The sequence below is a fragment of the Bombus terrestris genome, chromosome 2 (genome assembly GCF_910591885.1).
Source record: "Bombus terrestris chromosome 2, iyBomTerr1.2, whole genome shotgun sequence".
Classification (NCBI taxonomy): Eukaryota; Metazoa; Arthropoda; class Insecta; order Hymenoptera; family Apidae; genus Bombus; species Bombus terrestris.
In genome coordinates this window covers 2,617,217-2,636,619 of record NC_063270.1, presented here as the reverse complement: position 1 = coordinate 2,636,619, position 19,403 = coordinate 2,617,217, and the positions used below count along the sequence as shown (strand labels likewise).

At 38.3% G+C, this 19,403-nt stretch overlaps 1 protein-coding gene across 4 annotated transcripts in view; it reads right to left on the bottom strand.

Moving 5' to 3' along the window:
• The window catches only part of LOC100651189 (lachesin), a 262,370-nt gene that overhangs the window by 108,099 nt on the left and 134,868 nt on the right, over nt 1-19,403 (bottom strand). For all 4 annotated transcript variants that reach the window (XM_012314564.3, XM_048409621.1, XM_048409623.1 and 1 more), the window contains exons 4-5: nt 3,398-3,556; nt 1,575-1,703 (exon numbers count right to left, since the gene is read on the bottom strand). In XM_012314564.3, the coding sequence (XP_012169954.1) occupies nt 1,575-1,703; nt 3,398-3,556 (288 nt within the window). The remainder of the gene's footprint in view (nt 1-1,574; nt 1,704-3,397; nt 3,557-19,403) is intronic.

Sequence of the window (19,403 nt, the reverse complement as noted above, 5' to 3'; positions counted from 1 at the left end):
AAAGCTGATTCCTAGCGTCCTTGGAACGCTTCACGCAGAAAATTATATTTTCTTTCCATTGTAAGTTTCTTCTTGAATTCGGGCCCGCGCCGGTAATGCATATCGCGGACAGAACTATTACATTACTCGATTGCAATTTGACTTCAAAGGGCTCGGGGTAATACTCGTTGACAAAAGCCTTTGCCCGGGAGCACCGGCTACAAATGGAATTAAAGGACGCCTAAAAGGATAATCCTCGGCGCGCATCCGCTGAGAGATCAGGGGCAAAAACATCCCCCTCTTTTCAACCCCCAGACCCGGTCTGGCTCTGAATCGCAATTCGACGCTTCTTTACGGCGCCGCTAAATTAATTAGTCTCGCTTTAACTAAAGGGATAACTCCTTGGTTTTCGTCTCTTGGATAGCGCGCGCGCGCATGCACGTGGCTCGGTTTTCTTACGAGCGAACGTGCAACGACGAAACCTGGTATTCTGCGTGAACCTTTGTCAGCTTTTTTATATTCGTTTTTTTTTTCGTATCATAGCTCTTTGATAAACGATGGACAACTTAGCTGTACAGTCTTTTTTGCCAGTGAATTTCTTATATTCCATGTGAAAGAAGAGAAGTTACATTAAATTGTCGTTTAATTAACTTGTCGGTTAACCCTTTTCCTGTGATTAACGTCAAATCGAATATTTATCCTTCGATAATATCATATTATAAAAATTTCGGATGATATGTCATAGAATCTTTTATCGACAGCTTAAAAATGGTCAAAACGCCGCGTAGCGACAAATCGTTTAATTCAACCTTTCGTCGGTAGTAATCGAACTTTGAAGAAAAGGAAGTTGACATGTCGCAGGGAACGCTCAGTATTTAGAAGGAGCAGTAACGTAACAATAGGCAAGCGTATAGGATAGAAATGGAGTAACAGTGTGTCGTGGTTCATCCCGAGCTTACTTTTATATCGCACCATCCTTACTCTTCACCCTCTGTACTATTCGCGTTTACTCTTTCGCACGAGTCAAACGTGTTTCTCTTTCTCACTTACAACCCTTGTCTCTCACATATCCCCTCGCTTCTGCTCTGCCGAGAATAGAAGGAACGAGCCGCTTTGTAAGCGGCAAAGAGCCGCTTTGTCGCCGGACACCTTTCTCTATTATTAAATTGTATGTTCTTCAACTCTTTAGCCATCTTTGCACCTCGTGTTTCGCGTTTGCGTGTTTCGGACAGATGGAGGATGTTTGCGATTGTATTTTCTCAATTTATATAGGTTTTAGGAATACAGATTTGATTTTAGAGATAGACAAGAAGATCAGGAGATGAAGATATTACTTAGATTAATTAGAAATATCAATTTGCTAGTTATTTAAACTTTTTAAATAATCTGATCCGCATTTGGTTTTTAACGTTTGAGTTGAAATTTCTAGTTTTTCAAGTTTGAGTCCATTTGAGACATCTTGAAGTTTTTAAGATTTTTACATGTATCTTCCATTGAATATTGATTATCGAAAATTAAAAAAGAGTCAGTACCGCTCAGAATGAAAATCATTACGAATTTACCAATATATGAATTGAAATAAAAGATTCACTTACAGTCGACGGAAACTTTGATCTGTTTGCTCACAGTCGGAGGGACGCCATTCGTTGCGATGCATAAATAAACGCCCATGTCCAGTCTTGAGATCCGTGTGATTTCCAGCGTCTCGCCTTTCCACTCCAATACTAAAAATGATAAGCGACACTTTAGCGTGACAGACGATTTTGGCGCTTTTATTTTCCCTGTCTGACGTCGCGGAATAACCGCTCGACAAAGTCTAAAAGCTAATTTTAGTTAATTGACAAACCAACGAACAGAGATGGAAAAAATGGCAGGAAAATGCTAAATGTATTTGTCTCCATACGAGTTCGTTCTATTATCGCAAATTCCAAGTTTTTCGAGCCTTTGTTAATTCCAGAAATTATATTTTTGTATGTCTCGCGTTATTTTCAAACTCGGTGAAATTTGCTTATAAAATTATGTGCACTATTTTGAAAAATAAAGATTGAGCTGATTTTCACGTAATTTTTATTCCATTAAAATATAATTTAGTAGTCATGGATAAGTAAAATCATTACCTTCTAACACATTGAAATTCTTTTACTGAAAAGAGGATTGTAAAACTTTTAAATCGAAGTCTACCTCTTTATAATGTAATGTAACCGTGTTTGCAAACATAAAATTAATTTTGCCACCTGATGAACACGTTAATTACACTTTTCCAATTCCAATATCTATATAACGCTTCCTGTATCGCATTTAATAAATCCTATTATGTTCGTAACCGGAATTAAATTCTTGATTTCTTTAAATAACAGGAACGTCATCTCCGATGGTTCTGGTGCGTCAATTTTTATGAAGTTGAAATTCTACATATCCGTTTTAAATTTCTCCGACACACCGTGGCATCCCTTATATACTCCAATAAATTAATACGCTTTCTGAACCGTGAAACCGTGTAAAAACTTCAACGCATCGTTCTTGAAAATCCGTGGCCAACGTAATTACGCGTTACAAGATCCTCGCCCTAGCCGTTTAACGACATCGAATTCGCGAGTTCTCCGAGTCCTCGGAATTACGTGACGTGTTAATGAGAAATACCTTTCCCTTCGTCCTCTTTTCATTAAATCCACTGTCTTTTGACACGTTTACACTTTTTCTCCTTCTTTTCAATCTTCCTTTACTCTTCTCTCCACGACCCTACCTCATGATCTTCTCTGTGATTGCGGTAACACAGTTTTTGAGATAGAGCATGTTTGATCTTCGGATAGAAGTCAAACGAATGTCATTATTTTTAATTGCAGCGCGCCTCTACCCCCCGAATTTTTCGAAACACGGTTACGGATCGACGTTGGTTGTATTCTGAAGAGAACGTCACATCTAAAGATTACAGATTGAAAAGGAACATACGGATAACTTGGATTTAGGTGATAATCAAACTTCTTGCGAAAAGGACAAACATATCACATTTTATGCTATAGTTAATAACATTATTTTAATGATATTTCAAATAATATTCATTGATTCACTGTAATTTAAATTTACAAAGCAACTAAAAGTCATCCTATATGATATTTCATATGTGACAGGAAAACAAAGTGAACACAGGACTAGAAAAACAGAAGAGAAGAGTAGATGAAAAACATACAGAGAAAATAACCATTGAAGAAAAACCAGTAAAATAACGAGAGCAACTTTAGACATAAAAATATTATCAAACTGTAAAATCGAAATATAACTATAACGGTCAATTGCGATATTAAATTGTCGTTTCAAGTCAAACTCTATCATCGCAATTGTATTATCTATTGCTATTACATCGAATTAGATTGTTGTGATAATATTTATTCATGACAAGACAATAATAACGTGTACTTACCGGAATACGTTTTGTTAATTGAGATCTTTGAACTATCGTCTCTTTTCCAGCTTATAGCTGGTTTAGGACTTCCAGTCGCTTTGCACGTTAGACTCACGTTCGCGCCTTCTCGCACAATGACATCTGACGAGGACTGGTAGTCCTCTATATTTGGAGGCACTGTGAACAGAAACATGTTTTTGTGTAATATTTGTCCATTAATACAGTTACATAGATTAACTCACTCACAATGAGTTGCATACTTAGCCAAAATAAATGTTCTCTACATGTCTGCGAATATTACATTTAGATGAAATACAGTTGATCTTCGAAGTTCGAACATAACCCGTTCCAGGAAACGGTTCGATTTTTCAGTTGTTCGAATTTCGATTTAAGTTTTCTATTTGATTTAGTTAATTGCATTAATTCGTTCCAGACATTCAAAATTTACTCAATCTTTTACATTCTAACTGCCTATTTCAAAAGATCATATTGATAAAAAAAAAAAACAAGTTTCTATAAACTACTACCAAATTCATATTTTTATATTTATTGATGAGCTCCTTTTTATATTCTATCTAAAATATAAAATATATACGACTTCTTTTTTAGCATTTTCACCTTAGGTATCCTTCATTGATAACGTTATGAATGGAAATCATTTAAAAAAATACATAAATGTATATGAAAATAACTAAATGATATAAATGAAACGCTTGAAAGTGCTATTATAAACGCTTGCTGAACCAATCATAAAGTCACAAGAGAACTGCACAAGCAGTGAACATAGCCTTGCTTTCCTCTTTTCTTCTCAGCTGGCATTTCGCCCGACCTGGGCCTAAACAGAGAGATAATGCAGCCACGTGACGGTTATATGACGACAAGTAATTCTTTGTCCCTTTGTTGGAGCTTCGAGTTTTCGTTTGAGTTCAAAAGTCGAATTTTTCATGACATTCTTATTTGAACTTCGAATTGTTCGAACTTCGAGCGTCTACTTTATATTAGTTCAAAAATTGATTTTACATAGGTCAATTTGGTATAAAAATCAAACAAATGCTGAGAAATCTACGAGAACAAATTATATTTGGATCTGCGCAAGGCACCACGGTCTTTGACATAAATCAAACAGTAGATCCTTTTCATCGAGCAAGAAATGCATTTGAGCAATGTCAAGCAGAAAGTCGTTCGCGAGCACAACGTCAATCGCGATTAACGTGTCCGCAATCGTGCAAAAGAGCGATATCGAAAAGATGAAGGCGTTGGTCAGATCCAAGAGCGGCCACATAATAAAATTTGCATGACACAGGATCGGCTTCGAGTGGACCCAGGTCAAGAACGCTTCAAAGAACAGGCCAACCTCAAGGATGAGTAAGAAGTTCTGAATGGCATTCTTTCACATGCAAATCGAATTCAAAGTTAAAAATGAAAAAAGGAAATGTCTAAGGAGGTAAAAGAAGTTCGGTTCGACGAGGTCGCAAAGGGGTTGAAGATGATGATACCGGAGAATCCAGTTACAATCGCGGAAACGTTCGATAGCGTGGCTCGAGACCGGTATGAACAGTCAGAAGGGCAAAGGAAACGAGAAATGCGGCCAGATGAGACGAAGAGGGAGGAAATCTCCGTTAAAAAGTCGTAATCACTGACGATAAGAGGCCCTTTCCGTGGAGGAGAAAATGTCTTGGAGAACAGGCTCGTCGCCTCGGGGACCGCGATTACGGCTTGAGAACGTACGATGTGGCGAGAAAGTTTTGTCGCAATTTCGCGTTCCAACAGGCATTTTGCCGAATATTCCTAGTTTTTATGGGAACGGAAGGGTTTGTTCTTTCGTCTTTTTTAATCTCCTATTGTTTACCGACAGTTTTGAGGTATGTTTTTTTAATTTTTTATTCGAATTCATAGTCGTTCGATATAAAACGACTTTGAAAATGGTTGTTTTTTAATTTGCCTTTGAATTCGTTTCAACCTTTGTTACCTTCGTATACAGTCACCGTTTTTATTTTTCTTTTAATTACTTTTATAAAAATAAGTTTTTAATTCGAATACTTTTCTGACAAAACACTTACTTACAGTAAATACAAGACTTCCACGCGAAATTATAAACCTTTTGTCGATTCTTTTGTTGTAAGGGAAATTTATGATGACTCGAGCGATAGACAATTTACAAAGACAATAAAGACTTTCTGTGTCATCCCTGATTACATGGCTCTCCTTCGATAATTACTAAACCTAGTTAGCGTCCGGATTACACGTACAATCCTGTGTTAACGTACTTAGTAACCGAACAAAAATCCTTGCCCCCATTCTGATGAATACTCGTTGGCAAAGATGCGAACAGTTTATCGAAGGTAAACGTGATAAAGTGGAATCGATATTGCGGCCATGAGATCGCCACGTATAATTCAAACGACGATAAGGCAAATGACCATAATGAAACCTCAAGCAAATCCAATTTCCATGTGAATCGCCGCCGATTGTTATCCAAATGACAAAAGGGAGCCACTTGTGGTGAGTAAATAAACTACCAGAAAGGTCTAGTTGGAAAAATTATGAAATATATTCAGTTTTTAAATAACTCCTATAGTGAATAAAAAAGAAATTTCCATAGAAATATTATTGAATTATATTTAGCATATGTCTTCTGTTCTAAATGAAATTTTCCGTACGAAACTCGAATTTTTGTTTGCATAAAATTCCGTTTATTGTATCGACAAAAATATAACCGCAAAATTGAAATTTACAAAAGTATATAACATTAAATTTTACTCTCATTCTATACTATACCCAGCATTGCGATGTTACATCGTACAATATTAATTCCCCCAATCTAGAAATCGTTATCAATCGTTATAAAAGCAAATTAAAGAACGAAGCATGGATTTAATACGTAGCTTGTAAATTCACGTATATACCTTTATAATTATTATTTACGTTGGGCATTTTTACAATTCAATAAATTTCCACCTGCAAAGTATTAATATTTTTATCCATTGAAGATTTTACAAACGCGACAAGTGTTAATGAATAAACACATTAACAATTATCTAAATGATTCGTTACAGCCTGAAAGAGTTTTCCACGAAACTGAATTGATTAGTGAAAGCGGGATCGAACGTGGTAAAAGACATCGCACAAGAAAATTTATAACCCTTTTCAATTATTAAAAAATTGCACACGTGTATTTTCCTTAGGTTAGTGCACGATTATAGTAGCGTTTTTCATTTGTAGATATTATATGATATGATTACCAATCAATTTACGATTAATACCATTAATGATTTGATGTATTCAATCTGGCGTCAGTCATCGGTGATTTGCGATAGTTTAGTGTCATTTGATCGCATGAATTATTATATTAATGGAACTAAATATTTACAAATAATCATGAATATGTATTTAGGAATATATAATTGAAATAATTCTATATGCAATACTTGCATTTTTATTCCTGCAGAAGATTCGGATAATTAATATTTTCCAAAGTATTACTCTTTCCTAAAACAACATAAAATAAAGAAGATAAACGGATCATATCCAGCATCGGAGGAAGCACTTCTGCATTATTAAAATCGTATCAACGTAAATTGATTTTTCATGGAAGGTTCGTGCCTCGTTAGTCCCAGAAACCACTGGCAGAAAACATACACTGTGCTTGAAAAGGACGCGGTATTAAAAATTAATACAGCGCAAGAGGAGTATAAAATTGTCGTAGAGGAAGAGGATGCTTTTATGATCAGACCGTAACAGCTAAGAAGACGAAGACACTACGTTCCTCGATCCCTTTTATCCTTTAATTATTTTTTTTTTCGTTATGATTTATTAGACTATTTCTACACATAAATCCACCACAAAATTGTTATGCAACGAATAATTGTAATTCAATGAAATGCTTAATGGTGTGTTATTAAAAGTATGTGTTATTATTAAAAGTATAGTTATTTTATATTTCAGTCAAAACTCTATTCGCAACTCAATATTCCTACGATATGCTTTGGAACCAAGCTGTAACTCAGCATTCACACTTCCACTGTAGGTTCTTTCGTCCGGAGCATCGACAGACTGCATTTTACGACTGGAGAGAAAAAACTTCCTTTCCGATCGAATACCCTTCATGAGTGTTCTTCCATTAACACGTGAAGCGTCAGACTGCAGAGGGAGGATGGGGGAAGAGGCTTAATTTAAAAGTCTAAATGTGATTCGAGCATCTAAGCGTTTCCTGGGCAAACCGGCTAAAGCCTTGACGATCCTCTCGAACGTATCCTGTTTGTGTGGAAATTTCAGCCGATCGTTATTCTGCGGTACACGAATGCGGCCGACTCGCGGAAATAAATAACAAAAACAATTCCATTCAATTATATCACTGTCATATTATGGAAAAAAGATATATATATAGATATATCGTACCAAGAGGAGTAGATTGGCATCTGTCGTCTGCATCACCGTGTGCGACCAAAACCAACATTCGTGGTTCGCATGATTGGTGTATATATGCCGGTCCAATGAGATATTTCACTGGACCATTCACGCTTAGTTTTCGTGTAACACGCCACGACTAATTATTATCTTTTCTCAAGGCTTGAACGCAGATCGATCGTCTATTCGTATAAAGATATTACATTAGAAACCGTCAAAATTGGACATACCGATACGTATCTAACGACTCACGTATTTCAACGTCTCGTGTGCCGAGCAAGTGAGCAAATTAAGCAAACACGCAAAACAAAGCATCGCAATGATTTACGAGCTGATTCGTCTACGTATAAACACTGAATATTACATCTTGCTTGTAATTTTCTAACGCTGCATGATTTTATCACGTAATTCAAATAATATATGTAATATTATATTTATAAAGTACACCGTCAAACACGTGATAATCGTACGCGATTTTGTTGAGCATATCTCTCTTACTAAGTAAAAGCGTGAAACGGAATTCAATCGATGCATCGCATTTTCAGAGAGAAATAAAAATAAGAGAGTGAAAGAAAATGCAATGGAGAAAAGAGGAAAAGGTCGAACGCGGAAGATCACACGACAGATACGGTAACGCGAATCGAATATTGAATTATTCCACTGGAAATTAATCGCGAAAATACCCATATCGCGACGCTAAATCGCGTATCATTCATGTAACAATTTCATGTCGATAACAAACGACAAACAAAACAAAATATGTATTTATACGATCCGCGATTATCGTTTCTTTCAACGTCGTCTATGGTGACACGATATTGTCATTCGACGGCGATATATTTTGTCTAGTACTTATTACCTTGACGACATATTTACGACATCTAAATATAAATCGAAATAAGAAAATTTTTATACGTTTGTGGCTAACCGAAAAGCGATTTGTTTAAATTTCGCATTCCATTCGTAATATATGTACTTAAATCTCTTACCACAGATTTGAACATGGAATTTGTCCTTTATGGCTGATGTATTAATACAGGAATTAAATACATAAATGAAAGACAGATCGTGACAACTGAATTCACACAAGTCGATACGAATCATTTCGATAAATTCTTTACTAAACTCAAGGGGGACTATACACTGTATGTATCGTACGAAAGAAATTTTATTTTCTATTTTCACTATTACGGTAACAAGCAGATTTATATATATTTCCAGCTGATCTATTTATAATTCAGTAAATTGCAATTGCACTCGAAACTTTGTTTATAATGCATCAGTCTTACTTTAGTCTCTCTTTTCTTTGAATTTGTAGTACTGCTACTTTGAAAATGTACAAACTTCGTAGACTAAAAGCGAAGAGTAACTTACAACGGAGTTTTACTACCTTTGTATCAGATATTTTGAACGAAACGCACTTTAACTCTCCTCTTAACTCACCGTTAAAGAGAATTATCCCATAATTACAATTTTCTAATATTCTTCATTAATTTTTAAACGATTTACGGTTATGTTGTAATTATCCTATTATATATTTGAATACTTCTGATGGTGTTCTGATCTATGTCACGAAATATGTGGAGGATACTTACCGCGGATATGTAAATATATACAGTGGAATTACCGATGCAATGTAACGTTCAGCTGTGGTCCACAAATGCATAAAATAATAATCATCGCTAGCTCTTTTCTCCCCCCGAAACATGAATGTCAATGGATAGTGCCAAATGCGCATCGATTGGCCGTCAACGTAGAACGATGGTATACATGCATATTTATGTATATATATCATCTTCTGTATGTAGTAAATCGATGCTTCATTGACCGGATAGTCGTAATGATTCTTTGAAAGAAAGGATGGCTATGAGTGTCCCCTTCCTCTAGCGGGAAATCACAGAAAAAATTGTCCCCGCGGGATGCGCGATGTAACGCGAGACAGAAGAATGGCGATGGACGACCTAAAATATACGATAATCGTTAAGCCGGAAGCTAACACTATCGGCGTTCGTGCGTCTGTCGTTTATATCAAACGTCGAAAATGTTCGTCGAAAGTATTGGTCGATAGGAATCGCGTTCGACTCTCCCTTCAGGACTGATCCTTCCTATTTTTCTACCAGATTGTAGAGTCACGATAACGACCTTAACGCAGGGCAAAATATTCCTCCTGGCTGGCACGTACTTCCAAATCCCGAGTTTCACTGGCTTGACCCGGCAAAATTGATTAATGTCATGTCGGAAATTAACGCTATCGCACACGCTTTTAATCTCCTAGCGCTTGGACACGAATTAATGGTCGTCTTTGAACGATTTCAGAGTAACGCAATGCAGTGAAGTACGCAATGCCTCGAGACGGAAGAAGCTTCGTTCGATTAAATATACTTTTGATGAGCGTTTATAAGTAACGAGGCTAAATATTTGGGGCGGTGGAGGTCGTTTCCGCCATAGAAGAAGAATAAATATTGTCTATTCAAGGAAATGCTAACAGTATCGATAATCGTAATCGGTTAACACTTAAAGTTTCTTTATTTGATGGAATTGCATTAAAATCTTACTAAGATGCACAACATTGTAGGAAATAAACAAATCATAGATCAGGAACTTGATACCATTCGTTAAAAGTGATCGATAGACGAGTATCAGAAAAATTTATCCAGGCGTAAAAATATCAAACACTGTATCGTTGTTCGTAGATGTTCGTAGAAAGTAGACTAATTAAACGAAATTTCAATTAAAAGATTTTCCAGCGCACACGACGCAACCAACGTAACCGATCAAATAATTGCACAGTTTTTTCGCGAATTCGCGAGACGCGTGAGTTATAATCGGCCAGGCGTGTCCTTTCATCCTCGAATCTGATTATTGCATTTTACAATCGAACGAAAGAACCATTCTCGTTTCACTAATACATATATCCAGGCGAGCGTATATTCAAACGAGGCGAATTCGTTTGTCGTTATGCCGCGATAGAAGACAAAACGAGGAGGAGTTAAAATATGAGAAAAAGAAGGCGAAAAAGCAGACAAAGGGAAAAAATATTTAAAATGTCGCTCGACTTATTAGCGATTTATACTTTTTCCGATAATCACGGATCGATGTGATACCACCAGGGACGTGCTCGTATCACCATTAAGAATAATTTGCATTTGGTGTCGCGCCGCTTCGCGCTGACGGTTATTGCGATTCCCAGGCGACACTTCGATTCCACTTTCGACCGTATGACTAATGCATTTTCAAACGAAACGTGAATAGACACACGTTACTTCGTGGTGGGTTCTCCACGAACATGCTACCCGAAAGCAGGACCGGAATTCCAAAGTTTTACAGTCTTCCATAGACAAAGTTGGAACGAGTTGCGCTCTGAATATTATATTATAGTATAACAAGCTGTTCTACCGACATTGTTGTAACGAACGATAAGAACACGGCTGGTGGTACGCTGAAATTTCATATTGCGTTTTCTTTAACTGTTTGTACTTTGATTATATCAGATTGGAATACGCCGTTCGGGATTTCGTTGCGGGAATAATAATTTTATAGCAGTCGTAAAGTGAGATTTTTTATCGAATTGACTTCTGCGCGGGTTTAGAGATAGAGATTTGAGTACCTTGGTTCAGGAAGTGCACTTTCATTATACTAGATGATTAACGTTATAATAATTATTAGACTTTTTTATGACGACTCTAATTTCAAACGAATATATGTAATAACTGAATGGGTCTTAGAGGAAGGACAAGTAACGATGTTTTGGTTTAATAAGTAATATTCAATACAACGAATTGACCATAATATTGTCGTACGTCTTATTATCATACTCGGCTCTCGAGTTTCCGATTTATACTCTCCGGCTTCTGCACTCACTCTCTCTCACTTCTCAATTCATACTGCCACGATTTCCTAACTAACTAATACCCCCTGGGCTAACATCCCTTTGTCTTTTCTTAGCTCCACCACGCATGTGTTTCGCGAAGGCCCGTGGCCAGGGTCACATAGGCCTTTTCTAAGAAACTATTCACTTGAAAGGACCGACGACACATTGATAGATCCGACGACGCCTCGGCTCTCGCGACATTGTTTATGGTTCGACCGATATCTTAGGCCTTTTGTCCACAATACTACATATATAATTAATAACAATAATAATTAATAGCAAATACATGAAACAGGATATCCATTTCTCTCTGTTCGTGAGATTACTATCGTCATTGCCGTTGCTAAAGACATCAACAAACACGCGCCTGACCTATGCATAATTCATTTTCATTTAATCTAATTCGAACGAATCTAAATATTCCCTTAAACAAATAATTACATATGTTTCAATCTTGCCGTCGCTATCGACAAATAATTAAAAGAGTCAAGCTTATTACCGGTAAGAATGCGGGAATCGTCGCGAATATAGCCAATTTATCATTGTGTCTCGTTATCGGTTAACCGGGAATAATCGCTATCATAAATAATCAGCAACGCAATCTGCGGGACAATTATTCGAGCCTCTGGAAATTTATTCGAGGAGTTATCCCGATAAGATGTACAGCTTTCGCTTGAAATAGCAACGAAGCCCCCTTTCGGATGGTTCGTTTGCTGGCCGAAACGCCGAGTGAAGAGGGTCGTTTCTACATATTCATATATAAATTGGCCCGAGTACCTGCCACCCCCCGCTGAAATTCTACCTCCGTAACATTCCCAAATGAACCATGACGTGTATTTTGTGCGCGAGCAAATATTTGTCTGCTGCCGAAACACGTAAAAGTTCTCCTGATTTCAGCAATGTGCCCGGATTATCATCAATATAGGAATTTTTATCGGTTTATCTCTACAAGACTGGAAGAGCAGGCGTAAAAAACATCAAACAAAACTATGGTTAGATATATTACTTGATAGATGTAATTACTTGATAGCTGTAAAACAAGATCTCCCTATTAAAAATTAAACGCTCAAAGTCGATGGAAAGCAAGGAGTCGAATTTGAGTAAAACCGTGGTTGGCGCGAGTCAATTGCGCGTCTCGAAAAGCAACAGCGAAGTTCCACTCAATCCTATGAATTACCGCAGGTGTCCGACGATCTGCTACATTAATGCTAATGCGGGGTGTTACCGAATTGTTCAACAAGCGCAGATTGAACAGCGTGGCCCGTTATACGGCAGCCGCGTACGGACTGTTGATGCATTATTCAAGCGCAAACGCCACCACGTGTACGCTGCCGCGGCGTTGTTGCGCGTTAACTTACCCTAAACTCTACCAGCATCAGTTCGTACAGAGGACAGACAACGAGAGAGCGAAAGAGAAACAGACCGACGCGACGGCATGCTAACACTAAGGGTCCACCCGTGCTTCGCGCTTCGAGCCACGAGAACATGTATGTACGCGGAAACGTCGTCGCGCTTTGAATTATTAGCGTTTTCCCTCTGTGCTACTCCAGGATACCGAGTATCTGTGTAACTTGCAAGTTTCCCTGTATGCAATGTAAATCGGAAGCAGGACTCTTTAAAGATTTTCAGTAAAATTTTCTATGATAGCAATGCTTTTCACTCTTTTACATGCGGATAGCTTTCATAGAAAAGAACGTACTGGATTAAATATTTTTCTACTTTGCCATACCATGGACATTCCTATTTTAACACCTTTATAACCCTGGATGATATATCTTGTAACTGGTACTACCACGTCTGTATCGGGTCGCCAGATATCTCATCATGAACGTTAAACAGCTGGTATTGAATCGCCAGATATTTTGTCCAGAGTTATAGATTAGTTATGGATGGAGTTTAAGGGTTAACAATTTGCAGTCAAAAGTCTTCGTTTTTCTTGGACAGCGATAGCTTAATTTATTCTGTTGAAGGCTTAAATAATCAGCATAATGAAACGATGGAATCTTGTCGTGTTGGCGATCGATATTCGGACCGAGTCTTCGTTTATCCTCTACGGCGCGGCAGTCCATGAAATCTTCGTTGTCCGTAATTGGCCACTCGAGAAATAGAGAATAAAGCGGCAGAGATCATGTTTGTGAAGGACCAGCCGATTCTCCAGATACTGGCCGCCATTTCACGAGTCGAATAAATATGTAAGGACTTAAGCAAGTAGCGAACTTTGTGCATTGCTTGGCCGTCTGCCGAACACGGTTCGATTTCCCCGTAGTGCCTCCAGTGGTTTCCTTCATGTGCCGAGTAGGAAAACAAATTTTTCTCGAACATGCTTTTCACCGAGCCTAATGATCAGCGAGTGTTATTGTGTTCACGGCCGCTTTTCTATGGGGTCAGACGGAGAAAGTCTTCAATTAGGGAATTTCCCGAGGAATAGCGGTGAAAAAATCACGTTCACAAACGGGCTAGACACTCAATGCGAAATATAGACCTGAAGAGGAATGAACTTATTTCTTTAGACGTTTATACTTGGCTTGTTGCGGAGTTTTCTTTTGAATGGATTAATAGCAAGAAAGTCGATACATGAGTTGTTAAGAACGCGTACTTATCGAAGTAGGATAAAATTAACAAAATAGTATTAATATTATTTGTAAAGCGGGATGAGATTTATTTGGTTATTTGTATTTATGCTTCGCTTATTTAATTGAAGATATTTGTTGACCGATGGATAAAAATTTGAAATTTGATTGAAATATTATTATATTGTATATATTATATATTATATTATAAATTATTATATATTATATTATATATTTGAAATATAGAAATACTAACTTTTAAACTTTCTAAACAAAAACACTTACAATTTTAGTATCGCAATAAATATCACATAGCTAATCCAAATCAATCTTAGAGGCCAGTAAAAACAGTCGTCGACAAATATAGAGATGTGTGACAGCTTGGGCAAACATTTATCGTAAGCAAAGAGTTGTCAAAACAAGGAATGAAACGAGACAAATCGACGAGTCCAGAATGCACTTGGAAAATAAATGTCCGTACGCTCCACGAGATTTGGAAGGAAAGGGACCTGAGTTTATTCGGCAAAGTAGAGGATTGCAAATAGAAAAAGACCAAACAATACCAACGTCCTCGTCAGAACCGGATACACGATCGACTGGTGAAACGGGACATATTTTGTTTACGGATATCAATAGTTGGAATGATTCGCATGGGCGACTCGGCGACGAACCTATAAACAATTGATACTTTACACGCCGAATTTTTGCCGTTTGTTGGCAAGAACTGATTGCGAGACAGTTTTTACTTTTACAACAGCAATCGAAAAGTTTCGTTACTAATTTATACCATACGTGTAGAATGAAAGAGTGAAGAGATGTTACGATTTGGTCAAATACTTACTTAGCTTAAATAACATTGTAGAAATAGTATAATGTTAAGTTACGATGCTAAATTATTTTATAGGATTTAAATGGTTTCTGTTAATAGTGCGAACTATAGTGCTTCATCGAAACGACGTATAATCGGATAACATAGTTACACGTTTATTTTACAATTGGACTTCTTTAACGTAGTGCAGTGCCAAAAGGTGTTTCGAGTCTCATTACCTTGGAGTCAAAGCGTGTGATTGAAATCCTAATGAAATTCCGCGCGTTCTCGCCTCCAAGGAAGTGGAAGCTACACTGAGAGGGAAAAAGTACTGCGATGCTTTGACAGACATTCGGAAATTAAGTGGTAGTAGGTGCGAGATGGAGTAACGCGTTTTGCAACTTAACGGAGCACGATCCGCAAACACAAAGCCCCGTTAGAGGCTCGTGTCGAAATGACTGTTATGCGGCCCGTTGAATGAAGCCTCCGTTGCAACCACAAATTACTAATTACGCCGGTCCCCCTTAGGGAATGCGGTGTCGAGCTCGCGCACCGTATGACATACGACCGCGAGACGACACGCGCGTTCTCTGATACAATACGTAACGTATACGAGCACAGCGAGACCCTTCCTTTGTGTCATGTTATACGGCTGGCCTTTGAGTATTCTTGAATTCGACTCGTGAAACACGATGGCCGGATAAAAGCTGTGCAACGGTACCGTGTCTTTTGACCGGACAAACGCCGTAACGGGCAGGCAGAGAGTAGAGGGAACAGGGTGTTAAAAAAGACCTGCACGGGGCAAGAATTGTGAACAAGGCTGCTTGTGTTTCATGACAGAAAGAAATGCATTCCCTCGTTAATGGACGCATAAAAACTACTTCCGTCGAAGAGAACTTGCTCGGAGGTTATTCCGTCTCTTATTTTTTCTTGTTACGTTTCTCTTTACCCTTTCTTTCCAACCCTTTCTTTTTCTTTTTTAGATAAATATCTCGACACTGTGTCCTCGACGTTGTCCTGCTGCTGGTCGTAATTCAAAGGATCCGCTTGAATTTCATCGTCTTCCGTCCTCGACGAGAGAACCCCCACTAACTCCTATCGACTTTCCAATAAAACGGAGCTCGAGGAAACGGTCGGAGAAAAGGAGAGCAGAAACAGATATGAAATTGCATACAGGCTCGCGAGTATCATAACATGCTCCTTTTACTCGTTACGAAGGAACGCCAATTGAACCGACAACAACCCTTCGAGTCTTCTGCCGTCCCGATCTCGGCAACTCGATAACCGGCAAAAACGCGACGGACGCGCGTATCCCAGACCAGTCGAGAGACGGCATACTCTGTGAAGGAGACAAGCAAGGGACGAAAGGAAAGGATGAATACCCGAAATGTCGAAAAATGTGCAACAAGAATCGAAAGCTCGACATCACCGTAGTGTACGCTTTTCAGCTTCATTCGAGCTTCTTTCCTAATTAAGCTCATCGACTTGCCTCTAAATCGAATAAAAGTCAGATAGTTCCCGGCTTCCGCCTTATTTACGAGAGGACAGATTAAAAAAAAAAGAATGGCTGGAGACGAAACGGTACGATCTCCGACCATTTGACGAGAGACCAAGAGATACGGAGAAAGTAAAGGACCGTGTGTACGCGATATTGGATAAAATGGAGCGATCATCGAGTTATCGTTATCCTCAATTCATGGATCATCGCGGAATTCAATGGCGAGCTTGAAATCGACGTGTTAGATACGTACGTGCCACGTTCTGAGGGGAATCTTTCATGGAATGTCGCTGCTACGGAAAATTGATTGGCCGGTAGATTCGCAGCGTATCGACCACCGGGATAACGCGATGAAGTTTGTATCCACCGAGTGGAATCGTTTCAATCGGTTTTTGTGAGGTAGTACAAAGCAATGTTACACGTGTACGGACTGAGCTTTATTTCGATAATTGTTAGATTGGAGACGAAAGTCTCATAAAAATGTTTCTCTTAAGAGAATTTTTTATTAATCGATACTTCGATTTAATTTTCATTTTTATTATTAGAATAACAAGTATGATTTTTATATGCCAACAAACTTTCTTCGCGTTAAGGAACATGGAAAATCCACCATCGAAGGAACGAACTTATCAAAATATATACTTAGTACCGTTCTAAACACTTTCGTAACAATTTTCTAATTCATGTCAAAACTTCTAAATTCCGCGCATAAACCGTACTTCTCATAACATTTATCATCCCTAATTGCTATCTCTTGCTTAATATTACACGAATGTTCTTGATCAGTCGAACGAATCACGTTTCCCCTCGAGTTAACAAACAAAAGTGAAATGTGCGAAGAAACGAACCCCCTGAAACGGTCGAGCACCGGCAGTCAAACAAGCCGGGTTATTCTCCGGCATGGCTGTTAAAATTTATTCCGTGGAATCGAATGTTCTGGACCGCTCCTCGAAACCGGTTTTCAACTGGATAGCGTGCGAGAAACGTGCTCTAGCGTGCTCGGGTAAACAGCGCAGCAACAATCGAAACGCAGCGTGGTTACGATTCCCGGATAATTTACACGGGAATTCAAGCGGAGAGAGTATGGCGCGTACGCGCTCGCGAGACAGAGCTAACGCACCCCGTCGAAATCGTCAAACTCGTGAAAAGCGTTTATTAGCTCAGGCAGCAAGGTAAACGCCTCAGGTGGTAACTTTAAGTGATTCGGTCCGTATGGAATATTTACACACGTTACACGTTTCTCCTTGCGTGCCCAGAGCTGAGAGTGAGAGAGGGAGAGAGAGAGAGAGAGAGAAGAAAGAGAGAATGGAGGACTTGAGTTATGGCAGAGCTTGCATTGTGTCTGTTCCGTCGGTATTATCACGAAGTACCGTTTCGAAGTCTTCCGTGTATTTGTGCTACGTCGGGCCAAGAGTCCCGTGGAAACAATTAATCTAGCCCTCTGATTACTCCACCGACTACTGAAACATCCACCACCCTCCCTCCACTTCGCCAAACGACTGAGCTTCCGCTTCACCGACGACTTCAGACGTCAAAACTCGAGATATTAATATGTTCTCCCGGATGGTACAACGAAGACTGACTCTCTCTGACACACTCAGCCACTCTCACGGATGCCCTCTGCTGATTAAATTATTGTTGCCCTGTCCTTTCTACAGGCCGGGATACTTTCTCCTTTGACCCGGAATTCTATTGTGTCCAACGGCTTGCTTTCCGAGAGTCTCGCCAATCGTTGAAACACAAGCGGGCTTTTTAAATATTTTATTCGATGATAGAGACATCGCCCAGGGACGTCGTTATACAAAGCGATGTTTTGCTCGTGTTTTTAAAAAAGAGAAAAATATCCTTCTCTTCCCTCTTCTTCGTTTTTCTTCTAATTATTTTAGAAAATATGGAAAAGGAAAATAGGAAAGAGATCACAGATCTGTACGTTACTATTACGATTGCAATTATTAATGTGAAAATTGGTAAAGCACATAAATGTTAGTTTAATCTGGAAAGCTAAATTAGCTTTAAACTAAATCTGGAGCTTAACTTACTAAAGAAAGTGACACGTAACATACACCGACTATAAGTTAACCGCTTTTTTACTTGCTAATCACTGACAGAATTACGTTACCAAAAGCATCCGATATGACAGAGTACCTAGTTCTCACCGCAAACAAGCTGACGGATATACTAGCTTACTCAACCGAACGTGTTTAAAGCTTCAGCGCGCTATTTCTAACAGTCCCTAAGCACTTTACGGTTTTTACTAAATCAACCAAATTTTATCAATCCTTCTTATCTTAAAATTAACCTAAAATAAAAGTGTTGCATAATTTAGTTTGTTGTAGAACTGTATCTTGATTGAGGTAAACATACAGTAGATCACCGTATAACACGGAATTCGTATAATGTGTAGCGTATCTTTCGCGTTGTAGGGTCACCATGAAACCGTGTAAATTTCATATATACAATCCCAGGCAAAATAATAATTTAATTTTAATTCTAATTTCTCGAAGATCACTTAGAATTTTTTAACATAACACATAACGCCATAACTATTACGACGCAGATAGAAGTAATCTGTTAGTAAATGAGATTGTCCTCGCTGGCTTTCTGAATAAGCAACAGAAAAACGCAAATCCTGAAGATGAAATGATAGCACACTCGAGCATTATGCTGATATCCTTCAGTAGTTTGTGAATTGCTAAGCAATCAATAGCATGTATCGAGTCTTAGAGTTAAACGTCGACATAGGTTGCGAGAAAAAATTGACTAAAACCGAAATTGCAAAAATTATTGAACTAAAAAATCAGAATCTGTTTCTGAAATTTCAAATATTGTAAAAAGACCCTGTAAATTATGGATGGGAAAAGGTTGTGGAA